General features: G+C 43.3%; 1 protein-coding gene across 1 annotated transcript in view; it reads right to left on the bottom strand.

The window, feature by feature from the left end:
- The window catches only part of LOC101610287 (pregnancy zone protein-like), a 54,331-nt gene that overhangs the window by 18,375 nt on the left and 8,497 nt on the right, over nucleotides 1–27,459 (bottom strand). The window contains exons 8-14 of the mRNA XM_045139708.1: nucleotides 23,654–23,777; nucleotides 18,300–18,414; nucleotides 12,643–12,752; nucleotides 8,581–8,742; nucleotides 7,120–7,347; nucleotides 5,079–5,142; nucleotides 3,231–3,373 (exon numbers count right to left, since the gene is read on the bottom strand). Coding sequence (XP_044995643.1) covers nucleotides 3,231–3,373; nucleotides 5,079–5,142; nucleotides 7,120–7,347; nucleotides 8,581–8,742; nucleotides 12,643–12,752; nucleotides 18,300–18,414; nucleotides 23,654–23,777 — 946 coding nt within the window. The remainder of the gene's footprint in view (nucleotides 1–3,230; nucleotides 3,374–5,078; nucleotides 5,143–7,119; nucleotides 7,348–8,580; nucleotides 8,743–12,642; nucleotides 12,753–18,299; nucleotides 18,415–23,653; nucleotides 23,778–27,459) is intronic.

Raw genomic sequence — 27,459 nt, 5'->3', positions numbered from 1 at the left:
TATGTTGGTTTCTTTTCTTTTTGCTTATTTCCTTTCTCTTTCTTTCTTTCTTTTTTCTTTTTTTGGTTTTTTTTTCGAGTTAGGGTCTCGCTCTAGCCTTGGCTGACCCAGAATTCACTCTGAAGTCTCAGGGTGGCCTCAAACTTACAGTGATCCTCTTACCTCTGCCTCCCAAGGGCTGGGATTAAAGGCGTGCGCCACCACGCCTGACTCTGATTCAAGTCCTACAGAAGTGTCATCAGCTAATGGTCTAGATCTCCAACTGGAAACTCTTTGGCTTAGAATGCAAGGTCAGGATGTTTACTTAGGTGACACCTTACTTGGCTGCTGGACTTCATTGCAACAATGTAGCCATCTCAAATCACATTATCCTGAGCCATGTATAAAAATAAACATCACGCATCCAGATCCTTACTATAACATATTATGATCACTGCCTATGGAGAACTCTATTTTAAACATGTCTTTAAGGAAAAAAATTTAAGTTCATTCAAATAAGTTTGTAAGTGTCCATGCCAAATGAACAAATCAGGTATTTGGGATTATGATTGACTGAAAATATTAACTAAGAAATGGTCACGTTCAAAAGTGTAAAATTGTCTATGTGAACACTAAAGGAAATTTTGGGCCAAGTTTTGAAGGAGACTGTACTAAGTGTATTAATCAAAGTTATCCTTAATAAATAAGTACATGTAGTTTGGGATTGCAGCGAGAATTTGGGGGAGATGCTGAAGGAATAGTTGTTTATAGTTTTGGTTTAATTACTTTTGGTTTTTCGAGGTAGAGTTTCACTCTAGCTCAGGCTGACCAGGAATTCACTATGTAGTCTTAGGTTGGCCTCGAACTCACGGCAATCCTCTTACCTCTGCCTCCCAAGGGCTGGAATTAAAGGCGTGTGCCACCATGCCCAGCTTGTTTTTACTTTTATTAAAAATGGAAGTGTGGGGGCTGGAGAGATGGCTTAGCGGTTAAGCGCTTGCCTGTGAAGCCTAAGGACCCCGGTTCGAGGCTCGGTTCCCCAGGTCCCACGTTAGCCAGATGCACAAGGGGGCGCACGCGTCTGGAGTTCGTTTGCAGCGGCTGGAGGCCCTGGCGCGCCCATTCTGTCTCTCTCTCTCTCTCTCTGCCTCTTTCTCTCTGACTGTCACCCTCAAATAAATAAAAATAAACAAAACAAAAAAATTTAAAAAAAATTGAAGCAAGACTAGTTGGAAAGAAGGGATTCAGTGGGTTTTTTGGGGGGGGTGCAGGAGGAAGAAAAGGCAGGGTGGTGGGAGGGAATTCTGATTTTAGTATCTTGCCTATATGTATAGAAGTTGTCAAAAAGAAGTTTAAAAAATGGAATGTGTAATGTATGCCCCCCCCCAAAAAAAATCAGATGGTCCTACATATGGTAGTTTTGTTGCTTAGGAGAAAGGGCTTAGATGGAGAGTTTTCTCATTTTCTTTTTTCCATCCACTCTTCTACATCCAAAGCCCCGACTTCACTGGGGAAGCCCGCATGCGGCTCTTCCTGCAGCCTCAGCCGCATGGAGGACCAGGGTGAAGAAAGCGGCCAGACTCACCTCTGCGCGGGGAACGGGATTCCATCTCAGGACTCAAACTGTCTCCTTTCTACCTACTTCTCATGTGTCCCAGGTTAGCCTCCAGCACGCTATGGCACCCAGGCTGGCTTCATCCTTTCCAGTGCTGGGACCATAGATGTGCATTGTCATGACCTGCCTGTTTTATTTTCTCTTGCTTGTCCCCACCCCCAAGTAAATATAAACAAGCATTCACAGGGCTAGCTGCTAGAAAAATAATTTAAGACTATCATTTTTTAATATTCTACTTTATTGTTTGAGAGAAAGTGAGAAAGTGGCAGATAGGAAGAATAGGTGCGCCAGGGTCTCATGGCACTGCCAAGGAACTCCACATGCATGAGCCACCTTGTGCATCTGGCTTTATGTGTGTACTGGGGAATCGAACCTGGGTCCTTAGGCTTTGCAGGCAAGCACTTTAACTGCTGAGCCATCTCTCCAGCCCCAAGCCTATAATTTTTTTTTTTTTTTTTGAGTTTTCAAGGTAGGGTTTTGCTCTGACAAAGGCTGACCTAAAATTCACTCTATAATCTCAGGGTGACCTCAAACTCATGGCGATCCTCCTACCTCTGCCTTCCGAGTGCTGGGATTAAAGGCATGTGCCACCATGCCAGGCCCCAAGCCTGTTATTTTAAATGCATATGTTGAGTCTTTCTTAAAGGGAAGACATTTTAGATGGAATAGTTTTTCTCTGTTCCAAACAAAGTTGAAAACCGAATATTGGTGTGAGGAGCTATGTCTCAGTTTGACCTGGATGCTTCCCCATATATATATATATATTTTAAAGTTGTGCACACCTTTAATCTCAGCACTCGAGAAGGAGAGGTAGGAGGATCACTGTGTTCGAGGCCACCCTGAGACTACCCAGTGAATTCCTGGTCAGCCTGAGCTAGAGTGAGACCCCCCACCTTGAAAAACCAAAACAAAAAAACCTCCTTCCTCATATTCTGAGGAGAGAGAGAAGGAATGAGAGAATGGGCATCAGAGCATCTAGCCACTGCAAACAAATTCCAGATGTATGCACCACTTACGTGGGTCCCAGGGAATTGAACCTGGGTCCTTTGTCTTTGCAGGCAAGCACCTTAACTGCTAAGCCATCTCTCCAGCCCCACATTTCATTTTCAGTCAAGTGTTTTGGTAACAGAGCATTTCAAAATAAAAACTACTAAAAGTTTTCAGTGGAATTGATTTTCAAATCCAAGTGAGTTTTACACTAGAGCGAGAGACTTAAAAGACATTCGGCTGGCGACCACCTGCTTTGAGTGATGCCCCTGAACCTTCAGGGTGTGACATCACCATCTAGCTTAGGCGAGGTTGGGAGGAAAGTTTCAGGAGTTCTGCACGATAGTCTTTTAATGGATATAACTTCCCTAGTTCCACACTTTAGAAAGAAGAGAATAGGGCTGGAGAGATGGCTTGGCAGTTAAGTCGCTTGCCTGCAAAGCCTAAGGACTCATGTTCGACTCTCCAGATCCCACATAAGCCAGACCCACAAAAGTGAGGCAAGTGCGAGGTCTCACACGCCCACTAGGTGGCGCAAACACCTGCAGTTTAATTGCAGTGGCAGAAACCCTGGTGCGCCAATTCTCTCTCTAAAATAAGAAAAAAGTAAAAAAAGAGAATAAAAGGGTCAGGAGTAAACCAAACTCACCTTATTGGCAAAACAGTTTTCAATTTCGAGCGTTTGGGTGTCTGCAACAATTTCTCCATTAGGCAAAATCGTGTATATGAGCAATTCAACGCTGGGGGCGATGTCTGCTTCCACTTGAAAGGACAAGGGAAAGACCCCGTTCACTGGGAAACAAAGAAAGCCCAGGATTACAGATTGGGCTGAGATTCTCAATTATGTGTAAAACTGATGTGACTATCCGCATTTGGAGCATGTTGAACCAGGGGAAGACTTGGGTCCATGCCACAGGATTGGTAGTGGTTCTTAATAAAACTCTGACTGAACTAATATTTCTAAAACATCCGGGTTTGTTTCTGCCACTTACGTAGGAAAGAACATATTTTAGTGTCTGTCTCTATTTCCGGAGCAGGACACCTGGCATTCTGGCCTGGTCACTGCAGACACAGGTCCCCCAGACACAGGCAGACACATGGGGTGCTGCAAGAGTGCCTACGCTGGCCCCCACACACACTGTGGTGGTTTGAGCCAGGCGTCCCCCATAAACTTAGGTGTCCTGAGTGCTAGGTTCCCAGTTGATGGGGATTTGGGAATTAACGCCTGCTGGAGGCGGTGTGCTGTTGGGGGCAGGCTTATGGGTGTTATAGCCAGTGTCCCCTTGCCAGTGTTTGGCACACGCTGCTGTTACTGTTGTCCACTTGATGTGGGCCAGGGGGTGATGTCCACCCTCTGCTCATGTCGTCACTTTCCCCTGTCCTTGAGCCTGTAAGCCAAAAAAAAAAAAAAAATCCTCTTTTTTCCACAAGCTGCTCTTAAAATTTTTATTTATTTATTTGAGAGCGACAGACACAGAGAGAAAGACAGATAGAGGGAGAGAGAGAGAATAGGCACGCCAGGGCTTCCAGCCTCTGCAAACGAACCCCAGACGCGTGCGCCCCCTTGTGCATCTGGCTAACGTGGGACCTGGGGAACCGAGCCTCGAACCGGGGTCTTTAGGCTTCACAGGCAAGCGCTTAACCGCTAAGCCATCTCTCCAGCCCACAAGCTGCTCTTAGTTGGGTGATTTCTACCAGCAGTGTGAACCTGAGTGCACACACACACACACACACACACACACACACACACACACACACGTCACCTTTCCTTGGCCATGTTTCTATGCTGAGATTTGCATAGCATCATAGGGAATGGGTAACATTACCTCTAAAACTAGGAATTAACACCAGGAATAGGACAAGGCTGCCTTCTCACCATTTTTATTCAATATATTAGAATTTTTAGCCAGAGCTTAACTTTATGTGGCAATAGCGCCTTTGCGGGTGTGGTTACACTGGAGACCCTGAGACGTGAAGAGTGGCCGGTAGCCAGGAGGAATCAATGTCTTTAGGAGTGTCATTATGAAAGGCAGGCAGGCAGGTGGGATTTGAAGAGGATGTGCTGTTGCTTTCATAGGCAAAGGAGGGGACCACAGAAGGATAAGATCATCAGTGGTTGCTTCGTGCCAGTCAATTTGGTAATCCATTACAGACAGCAACAATAGGAAACCGATGCTTACAGGCATGAAGAAAATATTTTCTTTGGTTATTTTTCTACATTTTCAATTTTTTTTTTGCTCTTTAAAAGCTATTATGAAGTCACTATATCTATTTCATGCCAGGAATCAATAAAAACACAACAATGTTATAAACAGAAGAAAAAGCACTAGTTGAGTTGGAACAACCCCATCATGCCATCCCGTTCCGTCAGCTCCTCCTCGCCAGGGGGGAGAGAAGGTTCCAGCCATTCCCTGTAATGTGAACACAGCTCCAGCTAGCTGAGCTGTTCAGGGCCTGGCAAGATGAGAGGAAACAAAACAGAAAGGCTAATGCTTACTGTTTCCTGGCCCAAAGAACAGCACGTGGATGCCCGATCTGGCGATGCTTCCTCTTGCTTTGAACTGAAGACAGAAGGACATATTTTTATTACTGTCTTAAGGCTGATCTACCTTACTTCAATATATTCACAATGTATGAGTAAAAATATTGCTACTTCAACCCCCGAAGTTTTCATTTATTTATTTGTGTGTGTGTGTGAGTGAGTGAGAGAGAGAGAGAGAGAGAGAGAGAGAGAGGGAGAGAGGCAGAAAGACAGGTAGACAGACAGATACAGAATGGGCACACGAGGGTCTCCAGCCATTGCAAATGAGCTTCCGACGCATGCACCACTTGTGTGTCTGGCTTACATGGACATGGGGCAATCAAACCTGGGTCCTTAGACATCACAGGCAAAGGGTCTTAACTGCTAAGCCATATCTTCAGCCCCTGGAAGTTATTTTTGATCATTAAATATCCCTTCCAATATTTTCTTGTATGTGCATGTATATTTGAAATAACCAATATATACATTTACAATGTTTTTTTTTAAATTTTATTTATTTATTTATTTGAGAGTGACAGACAGAGAGAGAAAGACAGATAGAGGGAGAGAGAGAATGGGCGCGCCAGGGCTTCCAGCCTCTGCAAACGAACTCCAGACGCGTGCGCCCCCTTATGCATCTGGCTAACGTGGGACCTGGGGAACCGAGCCTCGAACCGCTAGGCCATCTCTCCAGCCCATTTACAATGTTTTAATAAGTTGTTTATTCTAGAGAATAAGTAAATATATTTAATATTAAATATATAAATATAATTTAATATTAAATATATAAGTATATATTTAAAATATATGATAAAAGAAATATAAATAAATATTTCTTGTAAAAATATATTTATTTATTTGAGAGAGAGAGAGAGAGAGAGAGAGAGAGAGAGAGAGAGAGAAATAGGCAGAGAGAGAATGGGTATGCCAGGGCCTCCAGCCACTGCAAATGAACTCCAGATGCATGCACCCGTTTGTGCATATGGCTTACATGGATTCTGGGGAATTGAACCTAGGTCCTTTGGCTTTGCAGGCAAGTGACTTAATCACTAAGCCATATCTCCAGCCCCAAATTTTTGTATTTCTATAACTATTTCCAGTGGCTACTATATGCAAAGCAATAAATAGTGAAAGCAGATATAAAATACAAGTATTCTCTATTGTCGATCCTATTTTTAAAGTAAACATATTACACATCTATGTACCAGAGGCTCAACTAAATAATGTGATTTTAAACTATTTGATTTGCCTAACAATTCCATGAACCATTTTTTCCAGTGTTTTGGTGAGATGGTGGATGTTTCCTTTCATAGATGAGGTCAAGTAAACTATCCAAGGTCACATGGCTATAAAGAAGTAAAACTGAAATTATTATTATTATTATTTTGTTTTTTGAGGTAGGGTCTCACTGTAGCCCAGACTGGCCTGGAATTAACTATGTAGTCTCAGGGTGGCCTTGAACTCACAGTGATCCTCTTACCTCCGCCTCCTGAGTGCTGGGATTAAAGGCGTGCGCCACCATGCCTGGCTCTAAAACTGAAATTATTACATTGATAATTGGTTACTTCTTCATAGGATTAAGGCAATGTTATTTACAGTTAATGTTTCAGTGGTGACCAGAACAAATGAATTAGAGCATCAGTAGTTTCAGAAGAAGCAATTCATCTTTCAGCATGAAAAGCAAAAGCTTGTTGGAGGGATGGCTTAGCGGTTAAGGCATTTGCCTGCAAAGCCAAAGGACCCAGGTTCAAGTCCCCATGACCCATGTAAGCCAGATGCGCAAGGGGGCGCACACATCTGGAGTTCGTTTGCAGTGGCTGTAGGCCCTGGGGGGCCATTCTTTTTTTTTTCTCTCTCTCTCCCTCTTTCTCTGTCAAATAAATAAAATAAAATATTAAAAAAACAACAAAAGCACCTATATTGATATTGATATTTTATAAAACTTATAACTCAGACAGGAACCCTGAAATTTTGGAGCATACACAATCAGAACAAGATACGTGACTCTAGTTCTTACCACAGAATAGAAGGCTAACTCTTTTTCACCCTTCAGGATCTCTTCATTCAAGATGTAGTGTGCCCGCATCTCCTGAGTTTGCCCACAGGACAAAGTACCAGGAACAAGTTCGAGGTGGACGTAACTCTTGCTTGGGGAAAAGATGTGGTTGACAGAATGCTGTGCTTGTGTGTGATGTTCATCGAGCCACCAGGCAGTGAAACAGAAGGTAGTCTGTCTGTAAGTGACCTGACGGAGAATAAATAGCATGTTTGTAGTTAACATCTCTTGTTCATCAAGCCACCCATTTTTTTTTTTTCAAGTTAGGGTCTTGCTCTAGCCCAGGCTGACCTGGAACTTTGTAGTCTCAGGCTGGCCTGGCCTCGAACTCATGGTGATCCTCCTACCTCGGCTTCCCTGAGTGCTGGGATTAAAGGTGTGTGCCACCATGCCCAGCTAAACCATCAGTTTTTATAACAGATAGTATTCCAGCTGGGTATGGTGGCACAGGCCTTTAATTCCAGCACTTGGGAGGCTGAGGTAGGAGGATCGCCGTGAGTTCACCACCCTGAGACTACATAGTGAGTTCCAGGTCAGCCTGTGCTAGAGTGAGACCCTTCCTTGAAATACCAAAAACAAAAACAAAAACAAAAACACCTAACAGGCAGTATTCTGCTTATAAGTGACGTGATGAAAAATAAATAACATGTTTGTATTCATTTTCTTTCTTTATCATATCGATTATCATATATCAATCTACCTCCCATATCTCCTTATCATCTATATCTATATCATCATCTATCAATCATATCTATCTCTCATCTATTTATCTACCAATAATCTAACATCTTTCAATCTTCTATCTATTTTCTATCCACCATCCATGGATCATGTTCTAATGACATAGGATTTTCAGAGTTTTTTTTCTTTATTTACTTGAGAGAGAGAGGAAAAAAAAAAAAAGAAAAAGAGAGAGAGGGAGAGAGAGAGAGAGATAAATAGGACACAGAGAGAGGGCATGCCAGGGCCTCCAGCCATCCATGGATCATGTTCTAATGACATAGGATTTTCAGAGTTTTTTTCTTTATTTACTTGAGAGAGAGAGAGGAAAAAAAAAAAAGAAAAAAAGAAAAAGAGAGAGAGGGAGAGAGAGAGAGAGATAAATAGGACACAGAGAGAGGGCATGCCAGGGCCTCCAGCCACTGCCAACAAACTTCAGACGCTTGCTCCCCCTTGTGCATCTGGCTTACGTAGGTCCTGGGGAACTGAACCTGGCACTTTTGGCTTTGCAGGCAAATGCCTTAACTGCTAAGCCATCTCTTCAGCCCTGGATTTTCAGATTTTTATAATGTAGGGCGTCATAGTGCTTAATTTACATGCCATCCTTCATCCTCTTTTCTTTTGTCCCCAGAATCTCCATGTTTCTCATGATTCGTCCTTTAACCTTTGCCTTTTCAGCCCGGTGTCTATATTTCTACTTACAACAACTGTCATGAAGGAGGATGTGAAGTTGGTAGTGTCAATGGAGATGTCGGCCAAGCCACGCTCATTGGTAGTAAAGGTGGCATGGTACCCAGCTACATGCACATCCACAGTTATATTCTTATTGGGCATTGGCTGATCCTTTGCATCGACAAGAAGAACCTAGAAATAGGACAGTGTTAGCTGGTTGCAAATGTCAGAGAGCAATGACATCTTTAGAAATTTTTATTTATTTATTAAATTGAGAGGAAGAAAAAGAAGGAGAGAGAGAGAGAGAGAGAGAGAGAGAGAGGGAGAGAGTGAGAGGCAGATAGAGAATGGGTGCACCAGGGCCTCCAGCTACTGCAAATGAACTCCAGACACATAAGCCCCCTTGTGCATCTGGCTTACGTGAGTCCTGGGGAATCGAACCTGGGTCCTTTGGCTTTGCAGGCAAGTGCCTTAACCGCTATGCCATCCCTCCAACCTGCAATGGCATCTTTTGACCACATCACACTCACTTCTTTCCCTCTTGCTTTCCTCCTCTCTTTTACGAAAGGTCTTAGCATCTGAAAGTAAGACTTCTTGTTTTTGAGCTTTGAGCTGTGATGCTTATTTTATTTTTGTATGTATGTGGCACGTATGTGGTATTGTGTGCACACGAGTTCTATTTTCTTTTTCTTTTTTTTTTTTTTTTGGTTTTTCGAGGTAGGGTCTCACTCTGGCTCAGGCTGACCTGGAATTCACTATGTAGTCTCAGGGTGGCCTCGAACTCACAGCAATCCTCCTACCTCTGCCTCCCAAGTGCTGGGATTAAAGGCGTGCCCCGCCATGCCCGGCTACAACTTCTATTTTCTTCACTCACCCACTTGCTTCCCAGACATGGAGTCTCTCACTGAACCAGAAGTTGGTGTTTTTGGTCAGTCTGGCTAACCAGCAAGCCCCGGTGATTCCAGGGTCTCCACTCCCTATAGCTCTGTGTGGCTTTGCTCAGCTGTTTATTTGGGTACTGGGAAATCAAATTCGGGTTGCATCAGGACCTCTCAAGCCTTCATGCCTGTGTGGTAGGTATACTTACCATTAAGCCACCTCCCAGCCTCCTGTGAGGTTTATTTATTTATTTTTTTCTTAAAATTTATTTATTTGCAAGCAGAGACGGAGGTAGAAGAGGGATGGAGAGAACTGGCAAGTCAGGGCCTCCAGCTGCTGCAAACAAACTCCAGATTCATGTACCACCTTCTGCATCTAACTCTACCATGAAATAATAAACCAATCAGGGATGGAGAGATGCCTTAGCAGTTGAGACACTTGCCTGCAAAGCCAAAGGACTCAAGTTTGATTCCCCAGTACACACGTAAAGCTAGACGCACAAAGGGGTGCATGAGCTTGGAGTCTGTTTCCAGCAGCTGGAGGCCTGGCACGCCCATTTTCTCTCTCTGCCTCTTTCTTTCGCTCTCAAATAAATAAATAAAGTAAAAAATAAAACAAAGAACATATACCATCTAAATTAAGTACTATACCATCTAAATTAAGCACTTGCTTTTAAGTTTTTGCTTATATATATATTTTTGCCATTTTAAACAAGTGCTTGCCCATCTTTACATCTAGCTGGGAAATTGACATGGTTCAGGTAAGCAAGTGCCTTTAACCCATGGTCTGTCTCTCCACCCTTCATATATTTTCTCTTAGCTGTAGCTACACCTGACACCTTTAAGTTCTTTGTTCTTGAAAACCTACTTCATACTTATGATCTCCCCATTTTTCCTTCTTTAATTTTAGCCAAATTATATACATCCTTTTATTTTTCTTAAAATTTTCTTTCTGCCTTCAATGGCCTTGCCAAACAATATTTATTATATTATTTATTTATTTTTATTTTTTAAAGTTTTACTTATTTATTTGAGAGCAACAGACACAGAGAGAAAGAGGCAGAGAGAGGGTGAGAGAATGGGTGTACCAGGGCCTCCAGCCACTGCAAATGAACTCCAGATGTGTGTGCCGCTTGTGCATCTGGCTAATGTGGGTCCTGGGGAATTGAGCCCCAAACCAGGGTGCTTAGGCTTTACAGGCAAGCACTTAACCACTAAGCCATCTCTCCAGCCCAAACAATATTTATTATAGTATTTATTTTTTCTTATTATTTTTGTTTGTATTTGCTATCAAGTATTGGGATGGAAGTAAAATGTAAAGTTTAAATATAGATATAAAATAAAAAAACCTAACATGCAGAAATTGTCCATAAGCTGTCAATTAAACAATTTAGTTTTGAGAAAGCATATTGAAAAATGCCTAAAATCCTTACATCTCTATTTTCCTCTTTCTTTCTTTTTTTTTCATTTTTTGAGGTAGGGTCTCATGTTAGCTCAGGCTGACTTGGAATTCACTATGTAGTCTCAGGGTGGCCTCGAACTCATGGCGAACCTTCTTTTACATCTCTTATGTAAAAGAAAATTAGCAGTTTATTAACTTGTATTACCAATCCTAAAGTTTACCAATATTGTTATTATTATTTGTTTGGTTTTTGAGGTAGGGTCTTGAACTCATGGTGATTCTTCTACCTCTGCCTCCCAAGTGCTGGGATTAAAGGCATGCACCACCATGCCCGGCCAATATTGTTATTATTGATGCTGAGCTTTGAAACTGTAAAAACAAAAAAACCTTTTAAAACTTGCAGTAACTAAAAGATGGTATCAGGGGCTGGATAAAAGGCTCAGAGGTTAAAAGCACTTGCTTGCAGAACCCGACTGCCCTGGGTTTGATTCTCAGTACCCACACATGGCCAGAGGCACGAAGTGGCACATATGTTTGGAGCTGGTTTGCAGTGGCGGGGGGTCCTGGCATGCCCATTCTCTCTCTCTTTCCCCCTGCTTGCAAATAAATAAAAATATTTTAAAGATGTCATCCTCTAGAATTGAAGAGTCTTGCCATAGCTTGGATCTTGAATTTGTCCCAAGCGCACATATGTTAATGTCGGGGCTGGGAGAGCTGTTCTGCGGGAAGGCGGGGGTTCTTCCCGTCACTGTGAGTGTGTCTTCAGGGGTTGCTGTAGAGCTCTGGCCCCTTTCTTTTCTTTTCTTTTTTAAAATTATTTATTTACTTATTTGAGAGCAACAGACACAGAGAGAAAGACAGATAGAGGGAGAGAGAGAGAATGGGCGCGCCAGGGCTTCCAGCCTCTGCAAACGAACTCCAGACGCGTGCGCCCCCTTGTGCATCTGGCTAACTTGGGTCCTGGGGAACCGAGCCTCGAACCGGGGTCCTTAGGCTTCACAGGCAAGTGCTTAACCGCTAAGCCATCTCTCCAGCCCTCTTTTTTTTTTTTTTTTTTTGAGGCAGGGTCTCACTCTAGCTCAGGCTGACCTGGAATTCACTATGTAGTCTCAGGGTGACCTCGAACTCACGGTGATCCTCCTACCTCTGCCTCCTGAGTGCTGAGACTAAAGGCATGCACCACTATGCCTGGATTGCTTTATTTTCTTGTATTTGGTGATCTTTACTTTTTATTTTTATTTATTTTACAGAGAAAGAGGGAGATAGATATATATAGAGAGAGGGAGAGGGAGAAAGAGAGAGAATGGGCGTGCTAGAGCCTCTAGCCACTGCAAACAAACTCCAGACTCATACGCCCCTTGTGCACCTGGCTTATGTGGGTCCTGGGGAATTGAACCTGGGTCTTTTGGCTTCGCAGGCAAATGCCTTACCCTCTAAGCCATCCCTGCATCCTGATCTTTACTTTTTATATTTGCAATGTGTTACAATTTTATACTCTAAATATTCTTTTTACTATTTATTTATTTGAGGAAGAGAGAGAAACAAGCAGATAGGCAGAGAATGGGCATGCCAGGACCTTTAGGCATTGTACATAAACCCGAGATGCATGCACCACTTTGTGCATCTGGCTTATGTGGGTACTAGGGAATCAAACCCAGGTCCTTAGGTTTTGCAGACAAGCACCTTAACTGTTGAGCCATCACTCCAGCCCCTAAATATGCTTTTTATAGTACATTTTTTATTTGCACAGATAAGTTTTTTTCTTAAACATCTTGGGTCCTAAAATACAATTATGGGGAAAGGATACTTTACCTGCCCAAAGAAAGGTATTCCACGTCTGTAATGTGAATCTACTTTAGTAAATTTCAGTGTACTTAAGACATTTGTGATTTCACTTGATCCATAACCTGTTAATTCAAGCCCTGAAAAAGAAAAAAAAAAAGGGGGTGGGGTGGGGAGAAGTCCAACAGTTCTAGGTATCCCAAACTCACTTTCTCCCTCTACCTTAGCTTTAGCCCATTACAATGAAATACATTCCCTTTCCTTGTTTTTCCAGAATTTATACTATCCAAGCTGTTTGACAAGAGATTTCTGTTTTTGACAAGAGATTTGATATCAGCTTCACTTTTATACAAAATATTATTAGTAGTCACTCTCCTTGGTTTTATAAGTATTCTACTTGTTCCTCCCTCATAAATTTTCACCGCTTCTGTGATCTTCCCCCAGCTTGGATTCTCTCCTCACGTTTCCCTTCAACTTTTTTTTTTTTTGGCCAACAGAGATACCTCACACTCATGTGGGTCAAATACTTTAATTTTTTTTTTTTACACGAGACATCTTTAATCGCAATGAAATAAAATCTGAAATCAGTCTAAATCACTTGAAAAAGTAAACATGAGCTGTAATATTATACCCGTAGAGTGATTAATTCCATTCATTGTCATTAGAAAGTGTGCAAAAATATTTATTAAGGGCTTAGCCTGCAGAGGCATAACATAAATAGATCAAGTCCTCCTGAAATGTAATTCGTGTTTTTTTGCACAAATATTTCCTCAAAAAGACATTCATTTTTTTAAAAAATATTTTTTGTTTATTTATTTGATAGTGACAGAGAGAGAAAGAGGCAGATAGGGAGAGAAGAGAGAGAATGGGCACGCCAGGGTCTCCAGCCACTGCAAATGAACTCCAGATGCGTGCACCCCCTTGTGCATCTGGCTAACGTGGGACCTGGGGAACCGAGCCTCGAACCGGGGTCCTTAGGCTTCACAGGCAAGCGCTTAACCGCTAAGCCATCTCTCCAGCCAAAGACATTCATTTGTTCACTGCATGGCCTTTCTAAGTCATAGCCTGGTTCTTCTCTAGTCAGTGAAAAGTAGCCTGTAATGTTTTCTCATTCTCTAAGCCATGCTACTGTCCGTGTCTAAAGGATCTTGGATGTGGCCCGTACCTGTGGTTTTTACACTCTAGGATTTGTCATAATGAGCTCTCAGTAGTACTGAGTACTTGTCTTTAGCAGTAATGAAATGCTTCCTTCCTGTGGTCCCTAAACAAGTCTACTCTTTGACACTCCCCCATTCCCATGGCTTCTAATTTTATTGTTCTTGTTTACTACTCTTCAGTTTCTTTTAAAAAAATTTATATTTACTTATTTGAAAGAGGAAGAGAGGGAGAGAGAGAGAGAGAGGGAAAGAAAGAGAAAGAGAGAGAATGGGCACGCCAAGGCCTCCAGGCACTGCAAACAAACTCCAGACGCATATGCTACCTTGTGCATCTGGCTCATGTGGGTCCTGGGGAATTGAACCTGGGTCCTTTGGCTTTGCAGGCAAGTGCCATAACCACAGCACACTGTTTAATTTCTCACATGTAGCTGTTTCTTTCCCGAGTCCCTCTGTTCTGAATTTAGCACTGTGGAGTGATCTCATTTTTAGAGCACTGGCATTTGCTCTTAGGTTCTAGACACAAGGGCATGGCCTCACGTTTATGTCTCCAATTCTGATTGTGTAATGAGTCTCTTTTTAAATTATTGGCTGGACCTACCGGTGTGTGCATAATAGTTTGAGCTCTGTCGGTTTGCTCTAGCTGCTGGTACTGGCCGTTTGGTTTTGGTTTCTCTCTGCTTGGATCTATGAAAGGGATCCAGCTTTTCCCCGCCATTGATGGAACTTCCCTGGATCTGTCAGCCTGAAATAAACCTGTTCCTCCCCCCCCAAAAAAATAAAAAATAAATAAATTATTGGCTGTAGACTGGGGCTCTAGGGAGGAGCCAGCAGCATATCCAACTACCTTCTAAACATCGGTGCTCCGTTCCCATAGGTCGGTACTGTTCGTAGCACCAACAGAGAAGTTTCTTGATGCAAAGAGTAGAGGTGACTACAGAGATTCACAGGTGGCAAAGCTGCCAAGAATAAGTCACTAGCTGGTGCTCAGCCCTAAACATGACATCTAAGCCAACCCTCCGGGGACCAGGGAAAAGGGGTGGAAAGACTGTAGGGGGAGGGGGATGCGAGGTGGGGCTCTCGGACGCTGTCTTCTGGGTATGACCGAGTTGTTACACTCATGGACTCGCAGCTGATGAGTTTCCTGTATATGACAGAACCTGTCAGCATCTCATCACAGGTGAGTGAGGAACCCATAAGAGCCCAGAGATAGTAGCGGAAATATATGATTACTGGCGAGGGGAAGTCATGTCCGTTAGGAGGGAGCCACTGGAGACTGCCCATTCTCCAGTAAATGACTCCCACCCATAGATTGTATGAGTGATCCTAGTTTTTTTTTCAGATTCTAGGATGAGCTTTATTTATGTGTATATTTAATTTTGACTTGTTGACTTATATTAGCCCCTATGTCCCCTGTCTAACCGCCTTTCATGACCTAGAGATGTAAAGGTTCAAGAAAGAGATTCACGTAACTCAGCGCTTCTCAAGTTCTCGCATCCCTGCATCTTGAGGGCGTGACCCAGCTGTTGCTCTAAGTTCTGGGCAAGGGGAGCCCTCTCCACCCAGAGAACCCCGGTGAAGCTAAGGTCTAGCTTGAGCCTCTTCCCAAGTGCTCACGCAAAGGGATAACAGCCAGCCTAGTGATAGCAATTAACAGTAACAGAACAGTGTCGGTATAACCATAAAGCAGTGACCCAAAAAGTGATCGAGATAAGGCTGGGGTGTTAGCGTGCAGTGACCCTAATTTAAATCAATGGGCTGAACAATATAATATATACAAGGCATGGGCACAGGATGGAGAATTAATGGGAAGAAGAAGGGTTTGGGTGGGGAAGAAAAAAGAAGAGCATACGTGGGGGGATCAAAACGCATGGTATACACGTATGAAATTGTCACAAATAAAAAATTAATTTATTGGATTTTTTCTGAAACATATGAGAATAGAAATGCTTTTCAGAATGTCAGTTTTTTTTTCTGTGTGTTTCTGTGTAAACTGTGTGGATGTGTGTATTCAGGTGTTTGTGGACATGCTATGGGGTAACCTCAGACATTGTCCTCAGAGGCTATCCACCAAATTTAATTTTTTAAAATGATTAAAAAAAATTTTTTTGTTACTTTTTCTTTTTACTTATTTATTTGAGAGTGACAGACAGAGAGAGAAAGAGGGAGGGAGGGAGAGAGAGAGAGGGAGAGAGAGAATGGGCATGCCAGGGCCTCTAGCCACTGCAAATGAACTCCAGACACATGTGTTCCCTTGTGCATCTGGCTAATGTGGGTCCTGGGGATTCAAGCCTCGAACCGGGGGTCCTTAGGCTTCACAGGCAAGCGCTTAACCATTAAGCCATCTCTCCAGCCCTCAATTTAATTATTTTAATGAGAGAGAGAGAGAGAGAGAGAGAGAGAGAGAGAGAGGTCACTTAGGGTCTCTTGCTACTGCAAATACACTCCAGATGATTGTGGCACATGGAGACCCAAAGATGTTTTGGGTATACTGGGACTATGAAAGGGTACCATAGAGGCTGTTGGCTAAGGATGGATGTTTTCCCTGGCCACTCAGTCCAGCTGGAGGGATGGAGCTGGAAAATCAGAAGACTGCCGGTCACTGGTTATGATATCAGATTTGAGCTGCATATGTTTGAGGTTTGCTTGATGGTTATTATTCAGTTTGCATTGTTCCAGTCTCTCCTTGCATTGCCTTATAGCAGTTGAAAATGTTTACTCTGTGCCTTTATATATTGAAAATATACAACTTTTGATTTTACAGGACTCACATCTAAGAGATTATCTTTTTTAAACTTTTATTTTAGGTAGGGTCTCGCTCTAGTCCAGGCTGACCTGGAATTCACTCTGTAGTCTCAGGGTGACCTTGAACACACAGCAATCCTCCTACCTCTGCCTCCCAAGTGCTGGGATTAAAGGTGTGCGCCATCACTCCCAGCTAAGAAATTATCTTAAATCTCAGATGAAACTTAGGACTTTACATCTTAAGTTGGTAAAGACTGCGGGGATCTTTGAATTTGGACTGAACATGATATATAATGTGAGCTGGCTATGATGAATGTTTTGGGAGTCAGGGTCAGAATGTGGCAGTTTACGTGGATGTCCTCCAGTTGATTCAGGCATTTTATTCAAGCGTGAAACTTGGTGTCAAGGTGGGTAGATCCTAGGGTCCAGGCCTAAGGGATGTGTGTGTGTGTGTGTGTGTATTCCAGTCTAAAGATATGCCAAGTGCCTAAGCTCTGCCTGGGGTTCCTGAGCTGTGCTTGCTCCTTTTATTTTGGGGTGTCTTTTTTTCTCTCTGCCATTATGGAACTTGCCCTAGATCTGTAAGCTTCAAATGAAGCTCTCTGCTACAGGCTGGAATTTAGTAGCAAGGCAAGACCAGCTGGCCAGCGAGCCCTGAGGACCCTCCTGCTTCCGCCACCCCAGGATTGAGATTAGAGGCGTGCGCCACCCGCCTGGCATCTTCCAGCACATGATTCGCTTTTCTCCACAGCTTACATCCTCAGATTTTTCCTTGAGAATGACACTATTTGTTCATGCCTCTATGCTTTTTTTTTTCCCTCACCTGCCAGTAATCTTTAAACCATTATGCATTCTGAGTCTCGTGCTAAATGAGGCATCTATATTACTCCTTCAAAGGCTCAGGGGACACTGAAGAAGAGCGGGCAGAAAGAATGTAAGAACCAGAGGATGAGGAGGGGTCCCGAGGAATGCTGTCTGGCCATGACATGGTTGCTACACCCATGGCCTCACAACGATGTTGTTATCCGCACAAAACCTACACAGTATCAGGCCCATCAACCTTTCATCAAGGGCAGTGGAAGAGGTTAAAGAAAAAAAAGATAATATGACCACAGAAGAGGAATGAGTTGGAAAGAAGGGATTTGGCGGAAGGGAGGTGGGAGAGGGGGCCAAGGGAGGGTCACAGGAGAGGATTATGATCAAAACATGTATCATCATACCCATGTATGAAAATTGTCAATAAAAAGACAAAAGATTACTCACCCTACATAAAGCAGTTCAAATGCTAGTTTATCTTACAAAGCTTCCCCTGGCTTTATATTGGAATTAGTTATTTTTCTTCATATCTGTTTGGCCTTTAGTTGTTATAGTCCTTATGGATTTTTTTTTTTTGCCATGGTTATACACATACACAAACATATAAACCGTCTACTTTTTTTGTTTGTTTGGTTTTTTGAGGTAGGGTTTCACTCTAGTCCAGGAATTCCATGACCTGGAATTCACTATGGAGTCTCAGGGTGGCTTCGAACTCATGGCGATCCTCCTACCTCTGCCTCCTGAGTGCTGGCGCCACCACGCCTGGCTTTATACCTTGTACTTTTAAATACCTAATTCCTTCAGAGCAGAGATCATGCCATTTTTAAGGTCTGCCAAAATTATAATGTGCTTATGTGGAATGTAAATATATTGTGTCATATTATATAGTGCTAGATAAAATATATTCTTTAAATGGAATGGAACTTTGATAACTATCCACTGGGTTAATATACATTTAAAAGTCATACAAACCTGTTCCCTCCTCTCTGACCTTGGCTTCCACTTGTATTGTCATGTCATACCCTCTTTGTCTCAGCTGAAATACTTTGGTTTTTATGAGTTGTGTGAAGCATCCTTTATTGTCTGCCTGAAGAGAAATGGAGAGAATTAATTACTAAGTCCTCTTCTTTGCTATCAAAAACGTTGGTTAACACGAACACCCACGATGAGCTGTTGATCAGAGAGACCTACGAGGTCTCTCAAAATAAGACAGGCTTCTGTCAGAGCACTTGATTACCCACCAGAGGTTAATGGTAAGACCCTACTGCTGAAGACCATACGCTGTCTGCACGGACCATGGAGCGATCTGGCTGGAATCCAGAAGAGAGCCAGTCCCCAGACACTTAGTCCATCTAGTGCTGGAAGGCACTGCATGAGCTACCAGGGGAAAGTGGCCAACATCTGTCCAAGCATCTCGAGGTCTAAACTACACAGAAGCAAACAACCGGATATGATGCTCACACAAGTGCAATAGTGGCACACAGCCATGGTGGGTAACCAACTGCTCTTGGATTGGTTAACAGATCTGCTCAGTGGAAACGAAACCATAGGTGGAACTGGGAAACAAGTCAGAATCATATCCAGATAATGATTTTACTTTCCAATATCAAGCTGCCACTAATCTTGGGCTGTAAGAGGGACTACACCCATTAAATTTTCTCTAGATTAATAGTGCTTATCTCATTTAACCTGTGCTGACTTCATTCTTTGCTGGAGAATCTGCTTCTCTTTTTCAGATGGGAACGGGACCTCAGGGGGTAAATGGATCCATTGTACTTTAGCCTGATCCCCGCTGAAACCACCGAGGACTTGGGGAAATGAGCAAGAGAGCTGCTTTCTCAGTGAACCTGATATTAGCACAGGGGTGAAGGAGATAGACACTGAGGACACTCAACACCTACCAAATCAGAGATCCAGAGGCTCCTATGAGCCCCTCACTGAAGTAGACTTAAAATGCATCCAACATGGCTCAGGGACTTTTGTAGCAGAGGGGGGTGGAAAGATTGTTAGCACCACAAGTTGGAACATTATGTAGAGAGACATTGCCTCTCCCCCTAACTGACTGCTGCCCCCACAATGCATGACCCACAATCCACATGGGGATGACCTGCATCCCCACTGAGGAGGACCCCTTCGGAAAAAGGGGCAGGAAGGAGGGAAAGGATGTTATCAACATGTCTTGTTTACATACTAAGTATGTTCATAGCTAATAAAAATAAAGTAAAAATTTTTAAAAAATTATTTATTTGAGAGCGAGAGGATAAACATGCCAGGGCCTCCAGCTACTGCAAACAAAATCCAGATGCATGCACCCCCTTGTGCATCTGGTTTACATGGGTGCTGGGGAATCAAACCTGGATCCTTTAGCTTTGCAGGTAAGCACCTTAACCGCTAAGCCATCTCTCCTGCCCAAAACCTGTGTTTTAATAAAGATTTTTTTCAGGCTGGAGAGATGGCTTAGCGGTTAAGCACTTGCCTGTGAAGCCTAAGGACCCCGGTTCGAGGCTAGGTTCCCCAGGTCCCACGTTAGCCAGATGCACAAGGGGGCGCACGCATCTGGAGTTCGTTTGCAGAGGCTGGAAGCCCTGGCGTGCCCATTCTCTCTCTCTCTCTCCCTCTATCTGTCTTTCTCTCTGTATCTGTCGCTCTCAAATAAATAAATAAATAAAATTAAAAAAAAAAGATTTTTTCTTTTATACTTATTTACATGCAGGTATTTATTGGGAATAAAATTCAATCAAATAGGAGCTGAGCGTGGTGGCACATACCTGTAGTCTTGGTACTTGAGAGGCAGAGGCAGGAGAGTCTCTGTAAGTTTGAAGTCAGCCTGGATGAGATAGGGAGTAACTAGGCATGCCTGTGGCAGAGTTAGACCCTATATCAAAAACCAAAGCAGGGCCTGGAGAGATGGCTCAGTGGTTAAGGTGCTTGCCTGGGAAGCCTCAGGACCAGGTTTGATTTCCCAGGACCCACGTAAAGCCAGATGCACAAGGGGCACATGTGTCTGGAGTTCGTTTGCAGAGGCTAGAGGCTCCGGTATGCCCATTCTCTGTACCTGTCTCTATCTTTCTCTCTCTCAAATAAATGAATAATATTAAAAATCAAAGTAATAATTGTTCATATTTAATTAATTTGTATATAGCTGTTACGATTCATTTGAAAATAAAAGCAGTATTAGTCCCTCATGCATTCAAGATTTGGGCAGCTAGATTGCTCCCATGTCATCTGGTTCATCAATGCTTATCTCATGGTCTGTCACTCTTTTCCACTGGGGCCTGATATTTATTCCCTCCCCATGCAGTTTTGATGATATTCATTTCTGCATCTTTGTAGTGTTTGCTTTTATCACCACATTCTGGATTTTTATTATTCTGCCTCTCAAATCAGAATTTATACACCTATCTTTTTTCTTTTGGTTTTTCTGAGGTAGGGTCTCACTCTAGCCCAGGCTGATCTGGAATTCACTATGTAGTCTTAGGGTGGCTTTGAACTCACAGTGATCCTCCTACCTCTGCCTCCTGAGTGCTGGGATTAAAGGCATGTGCCACCACACCCAGCTATGCATCTATCTTTTTTTTTAAAATTTTTATTTATTTGAGAGCGACAGAAAGAAAGAGAGAGAAAGAGAGAGAGAGAGAGAGAGAGAGAGAGAGAGAATGGGTGCTCCAGGGCCTCACGAACTCCAGATGCATGTGCCCCCTTGTGCATCTGGCTAATGTGGGTCCTGGGGAATCGAGCCTCGAACCGGGGTCCTTAGGCTTCACAGGTGAGTGCTTAACTGCTAAGCCATCTCTCCAGCCCTGCATCTATCTTTTTTTTTTTTGAGGTAGGGTCTGATCTGGAATTCACTATGTAGTCTCAGGCTAGCCTTCCTTCAGAATGCTGGGATTAGTGGCATGTACCGCCACACCTGGATAATTTTTATTATTATTATTTTGAGATAGCATCTCATGCAGCCAACGCTGGCCTTGAATTTGTTATGTAGACAAGGAGGGTTTTGCACTCATGATCCTCCTGCTGCCGTCTCCCCAATGCTGGGGTACAGGCGCGCATCGCCATACTCGGCTACAATCTATCAACCTAATATATATATATAATTTTGGTTTTTTGAGGTAGGGTCTTGCTCTAGTGCAAGCTGACCTGGAAAATTAGTCTCAGGCTGGTCTCCAACTCACAGTGGTCCTCCTACCTCACCTCTAGTGCTGGGATTAAAGGTGTGAACCACCACTTTCTTTCCTGTTCTTTCTTTTCTTTCTTTCTTTCTTTCTTTCTTTCTTTCTTTCTTTCTTTCTTTCTTTCTTTCTTTCTTTCTGTCTTTCTTTCTTCCCTTCCTTCTCTCTCCCTCTCTCCTTCCCCCTCCTTTCTTCCTTGAGAGAGAGCAAGAGGCAGAGGGAGAGACAGAAAGAATGGGTGCACCAGGGCCTTCAGCTGCTGTAAATGAACTCCAGATGCATGCGTCCCCTTGTGCACACTGTGCGTCTGGCTACGTGGGACCTGGAGATTCAAATGTGAGTCCTTAGGCTTCGCAAGCAAGTGCTTTAACTGCTAAGCCATCTCTCCAGCATCCATCCATCTATCTATCTACCTACCTACCTACCTATCTATCTATCTATCTAAAGAATTATTAAATTTATTTATATGGAAATCATGAATTATGGGGTCTATTTAAGGGAGAAAACACAAGTTGTGGGATTTAGGAAACAAGCTATCATATGGAAACACTATACTTTATAAGTTTCACTCAAGAAAAATTGAGGGGCTTCAGGGAGCAACTGGAGAAGAGCCACAAGCACGTGGAGGATAGAACTTCGATGTACATGCAGCGGGCCTAGAGCACACATGGAAATGAGAGGGGAAGCAAGCATCACGGCACAGGCATCATCCTAAGGGTGACTCTAGCTCCTGAACCTCCTGCCTCTGCTTCCCAAGTGCTGGGCTCAGAGGCGTGTCCTGCCAGCACGAGCTCCAATGCTGCTTTTCTTCTAGAAAAAGAAGAATCCATTCACTCAAGACTGAAAGCTAAGGGATTGGGTCTGAGAAATGAATCAGGTTAGTATACTTGTGCTGTTTGCTAACCTACATATATAGTTTTTTGATGCAATATATTCTACTCTCAGCTATTTACCTTAATTAATTAAAAAATATGCTGGGTGTGGTGGCACACACCTTTCATCCCAGCACTCGGGAGGCAGAGGTAGAAGGATCACATTGAGTTCAAGGCCACCCTGAGACTTCATAGTGAATTCCAGGTCAGCCTGCTCCAAAGCAAAACCCTACCTTGAAATTCCCCCAATTTTTAAATTTTTAAAAATTTATTTATTTATTTATTTGTTAGAGAGAGAGAGAGAGTAAGTGAGCAAGAGAATGGGCATGCCAGGGTATCCAGCCACTGCAAACAAACTCCAGATGCATGCACCCCCTTGTGCATCTGGCTAATGTGGGTCCTGCAGAATCAAACCTGGGTCCTGTGGCTTTGCAGGCAAACACCTTAACTGATAAGCCATCCCTGCAGCCCCCAAAATTATTTTTTTAAATGAGAGACAGAGAGAGAAAGAGAGAGAGAGAGAGAAAGAATGGGCATGTCAGGGCCTCTAGTCACTTTACAGGAACTCCAGACTCATGTGCCACTTTGTGCATCTGGCTTACATGGGGAATCAAACCTGGGTTCTTAGGGCAGGCAGGAAAGCACCTTATCCGCTAAGCCATTTCTCTAGCCCTCCTTAATTAATTTTATCAAGCCTCTTGTGGGATGTAATGGGGGCTTCTAATCTTTTATCCATTAACGTCTTCCTCTCTTGAGTCATCATTTAACATTCTTCCATTCGTGGTTTGACAAGAGCATGTTGCTTATTTCTCATAAAGCCCAGTTCCTGACACCCATCTTGTTGTTCTATTCGTTGGACAAAAGTCAGCTTTGAATATTTCTCTCTTCTTTTATCATTTACTCTCGGCATGTTGACTGTTGTTGGAAGAAATGTGCAGAAGTGGTCAAGTGAATGTGAGTGCAGCTGCATGACCCGTCCCTCACTGGGCTCCTCCCATGCCAACCAGGCTCAGAAGACTTCCCTGGTTCCACGTTGTGTTGTGTTCAGTTTTTTTTTCTTTTTTTTCGAGGTAGGGTCTCACTCTAGCTCAGGCTGACCTGGAATTCACCGTGGAGTCTCAGGGTGGCCTCGAACTCACAGCGATCCTCCTACCTCTGCCTCCTGAGTGCTGGGATGAAAGGCGTGCACCACCGCGCCCGGCATAAGTGTTGTGTTTAGTTTTGTAGCTCATAAGCAAGTTAAGAGCTGGTATCAGAGCCCTGGGAAGTGGTCTCCACATACCTGTTGGCTGAATTCTTCACAGATACTTTGTGAATGACTACCATAGCAGGTGGAATGGAACGTTGCATATCTTCTGCATACATTAATTGTTACCAGGCCAGGCACAGGCTTCCCATATGTGTATCTGTAACAGTAAAACACACCCACACAAAAGATATTTAATGCGAGTGGTACTGATGTTTCTTTGCTTGATTAGACCCATTTAAACATCTATCTTATTCATCAAAAACAGCTGGCTTCTACACTCCAGAAGCGTTCATTCTGATACACTTCACCTCTCTTTTTTTTCCCTTGTAGGTGAATTTTCTTTATTCTGCATGTGCACACATGGGCTCATAACCCTCAGAGTACCTAGACACAAAAAGTCAATTTATATGATCATTTCACGTTCTTAAAATGCAGCCCCTTTTCAAAAAAATTGTGTTTATTTTTTACTTAGCCTACAGACTTTTATTTTATTTTATTTTTGGTTTTTCAAGGTAGGGTTTCACTCTAGCCCAGGCTGGCCCGGAATTCACTATGCAGTCTCAGGGTGGCCTTAAACTCACTGAGATCCTCCTACCTCTGCCTCCCCAGTGCTGGGATGAAAGGCGTGAACCACCATGCCCGGCTAGCATACAGACTTTTAGATAGCATTATGGCCTCTTCAAATACACTTTATTTCAGTTGATTCTCCTCACCTCATCTCCCCAATCCCTTGCCCACCCCCCTCGTATCCTTCCTTTTTCCTTTCTGTTTATCTGTCACCTGTGTCCTTTGCCTTCCCACCCCTTTCTCTATAATCTCTTATGACCTGCTCTGGGTCACCTTCCTGGCTTCCTAGGCCTTACTCACATTTGTCCCCTTTACATACATGTAGATGCATCACAAGCTGGGGTGCACATGTGAGAGAAACATGGCGCACTGGGCTTTCTGAGCTGGGGTCACCTTGTATAATACAATTCTTTTCCTTCCCTTCCCTTTCCTCTTCTTTCTTTCCTCCCTCACTTCCTTTCTCCCTCCCTCCCTCCTTTCTTTCTTTTTTTAAAAATTTTTATTAGCATTTTCCATGATTATAAAATAAAATCCCATGGTAATTCCCTCCCTCCCCCCAACACTTTCCCCTTTGAAATTCCATTCTCCATCATATTACCTCTCCATCACAATCATTGTACTTACATATATACAATATCAACCTATTAAGTACCCTCCTCCCTTCCTTTCTCTTCCCTTTATGTCTCCTTTTTAACTTACTGGCCTCTGCTACTGAGTATTTTCCTTCTCACGCAGAAGCCCAGAAATCTGTAGCTAGGATCTTTCTTTCTTTCTTTCTTTCCTTCCTTCCTTCCTTCCTTCCTTCCTTCCTTCCTTCCTTCCTTCCTTCCTTCCTTCCTTCCTTCCTTTCTTTTCCTTTCTTTCTTTCTTTCTTTCTTTCTTTCTTTCTTTCTTTCTTTCTTTCTTTCTTTCTTTCTTTCTTTCTTTCTTTCTTTCCTCCCTCCCCTCCCCTCCCTTCCTTTCTCCTTTCTCTCTCTCTCTTTCTCCCTTTCTTTCTTTCTTTCTTTCTTTCTTTCTTTCTTTCTTTCTTTCTTTCTTTCTTTCTCCCTCCCTCCCTCCTTTCTTTCCTATTTCTCTCTCTCTCTCTCTCTTTTTATGAGGTAGGTCTCGCTCTAGCCCAAGCTGACCTGGAATTCACTATATAGTCTCAGGGTGGCTTTGAACTCATGGAAATCCTCCTACCTCTGCCTCCCGAGTGCTGGGATTAAAAGCTTGTGTCACCACCCCAGGCCTCTTTCTCTCTGTCTTTCTTTGTTTCCCCTTTCTTTCTTTCTTTCTTTCTTTCTTTCTTTCTTTCTTTCTTTCTTTCTTTCTTTCTTTCTTTCCTTCCTTCCTTCCTTCCTTCCTTCCTTCCTTCCTTCCTTCCTTCCTTCCTTCCTCCCTCCCTCCCTCCTTTCTCTCTCTCTCTCTCTCTCTTTCTTTCTTTCTTTCTTTCTCTCTCTCTTTCTCCCTCTCTCTCTCTGTCTGTCTTTTTCTTTTCCCTCCCTGCCTCCCTTCCTTTGGGAGTGGGCATGTGTGCATGGCACACACTTGGCTGTCACAGGACCACCGCACAGCGTCTCTTGGGCTCCACTCTCGTTGACACAAGGCTCTCTTGCTGCCTCAGACGAACTGCAGGGCGGCGCGTGAACGTCAGACTGGCTGACCTGAGCTTCTGGGTCTCCGCAGCTGCTCTCCACCCTGTACCCTGCTTTAGCTGGGGGCTCAGGAACTGAACTGGGCCATAGGCCTTTGCAAGCAAACACCTTTAACCCCTGAGCCATTTCCCAGCTCTGACTTTCTTCATTGTCTAAGCGGGAACACATGTATTACTCTAAGACAAACGAACCTTTTGGAAACGTCTCTACGTGGAAAGTGACTGGTTTAGTTTTTCTCAGATCTTTCATCCCACTCAGTTGAGGTTTTATTATAAGACTGTCCTATTTACTCAATCCTCTGTTGGATCACCTAAGTTGCTTTAGGCCAAAAAATGTGTATAGACTATATTTTTAGGTTCCTCTTAACTTCTATTTTAAAAGAATAAGTGAGGTCTGGAGAGATGGCTTAGCGGTTAAGCGCTTGTCTGTGAAGCCTAAGGACCCCGGTTCGAGGCTCCATTTCCCAAGACCCACGGTAGCCAGATGCACAAGGGGGCACAAGCATCTGGAGTTTGTTTGCAGTGCTGGAGGCCCTGGCTCACCCATTCTCTCCTCATCTCTCTCCCTCTCTGTCTATTTCTCTGTCTGTGGCTCTCAAATAAAAAAAAAAAAAAAAAAAACAAAAAAAATGAAAAAAAAGTGAGATGGTTATGTAGGAACATGATGGTTGTAAAAGGAAAGCATTCTCCGTAAATGGTGTCATAAGGACTCCATCTGGTATTAGCTCTGTCCTTTATCCTCCAAGCAGGACAGTTTGCTGTTTCTCAACGTGTGCTCTGCCGACTTCCTCCACTGAGTCTCTTGAGTCTGGTCTAGATTTGTGACCTGCATCTCTGCAGGTGGGGCCCGAGAGCCTCCATCTTAATTCTCCACCTCCCTAGATCTTATGCAGACTATTGTTTGAGATGAGTTTCTGCGAGCGAGGGAGGTGACATTTACCCTCTCAGACCTTGTGTCCCTGTCACACAGCACCGCCTATTCCTGTGAGTGTTGAGAAAATAATCGACCAAACTTTGTTTGCTGAATACATCATGCCTTTACATATGGATCAAAAGTCTTTTCCTCTGATGCCGAATCGAAAGCTGCAAGACTCATGAGAAAGGTGAAGACTGGTTGCTTGTGCTGTTTTCAAGAGAAAGGAGGGAAGCCCATCTCCTCGCCGCGAGCAGGGTGCTCCAGGGCACTGAAAGGCACCCGAGGAAGAGAGAACTGATTCGCATTTTAATTCTCCAGTGTAGTATGTCCACGATTTAAGGCTCAACATGTGCTTAGACTCTTCCTGGCTGTTTTCTCTAACTTTTCTTAGTCTAGGAGATTCGGAGGAGTAGACATGGAGCCAAGAGGACATAGACTGAACACAGAAGGCTTGGCCTTGAGCTCTGTGGTTGGTTGGCTGAGTTCAGCTTAACATAGGATCAGGGATGATTTATGAAGCTAGATTTTTTTTTTCTTTTAAACTTCAGAAGCAATATAGAATAGTGGTGAGGAGTTCAGGGTCTGGAGCGAGGCTTTTGAATCTAAATCCCAGCCTGCCATTTACTATTTTGCAGTCATTTGAGCAAGCTTAAAACACTTTAAATCTGCCTTATAAACACATGCTTATTGCAAGTTGAGGATAATAATTATCATCACATC

The sequence above is a fragment of the Jaculus jaculus genome, chromosome 23, assembly GCF_020740685.1.
Source record: "Jaculus jaculus isolate mJacJac1 chromosome 23, mJacJac1.mat.Y.cur, whole genome shotgun sequence".
NCBI classification, from domain to species: Eukaryota; Metazoa; Chordata; class Mammalia; order Rodentia; family Dipodidae; genus Jaculus; species Jaculus jaculus.
The sequence above is the reverse complement of the archived record's forward strand: the minus strand, read 5'-3'. Positions and strand labels throughout refer to the sequence as shown.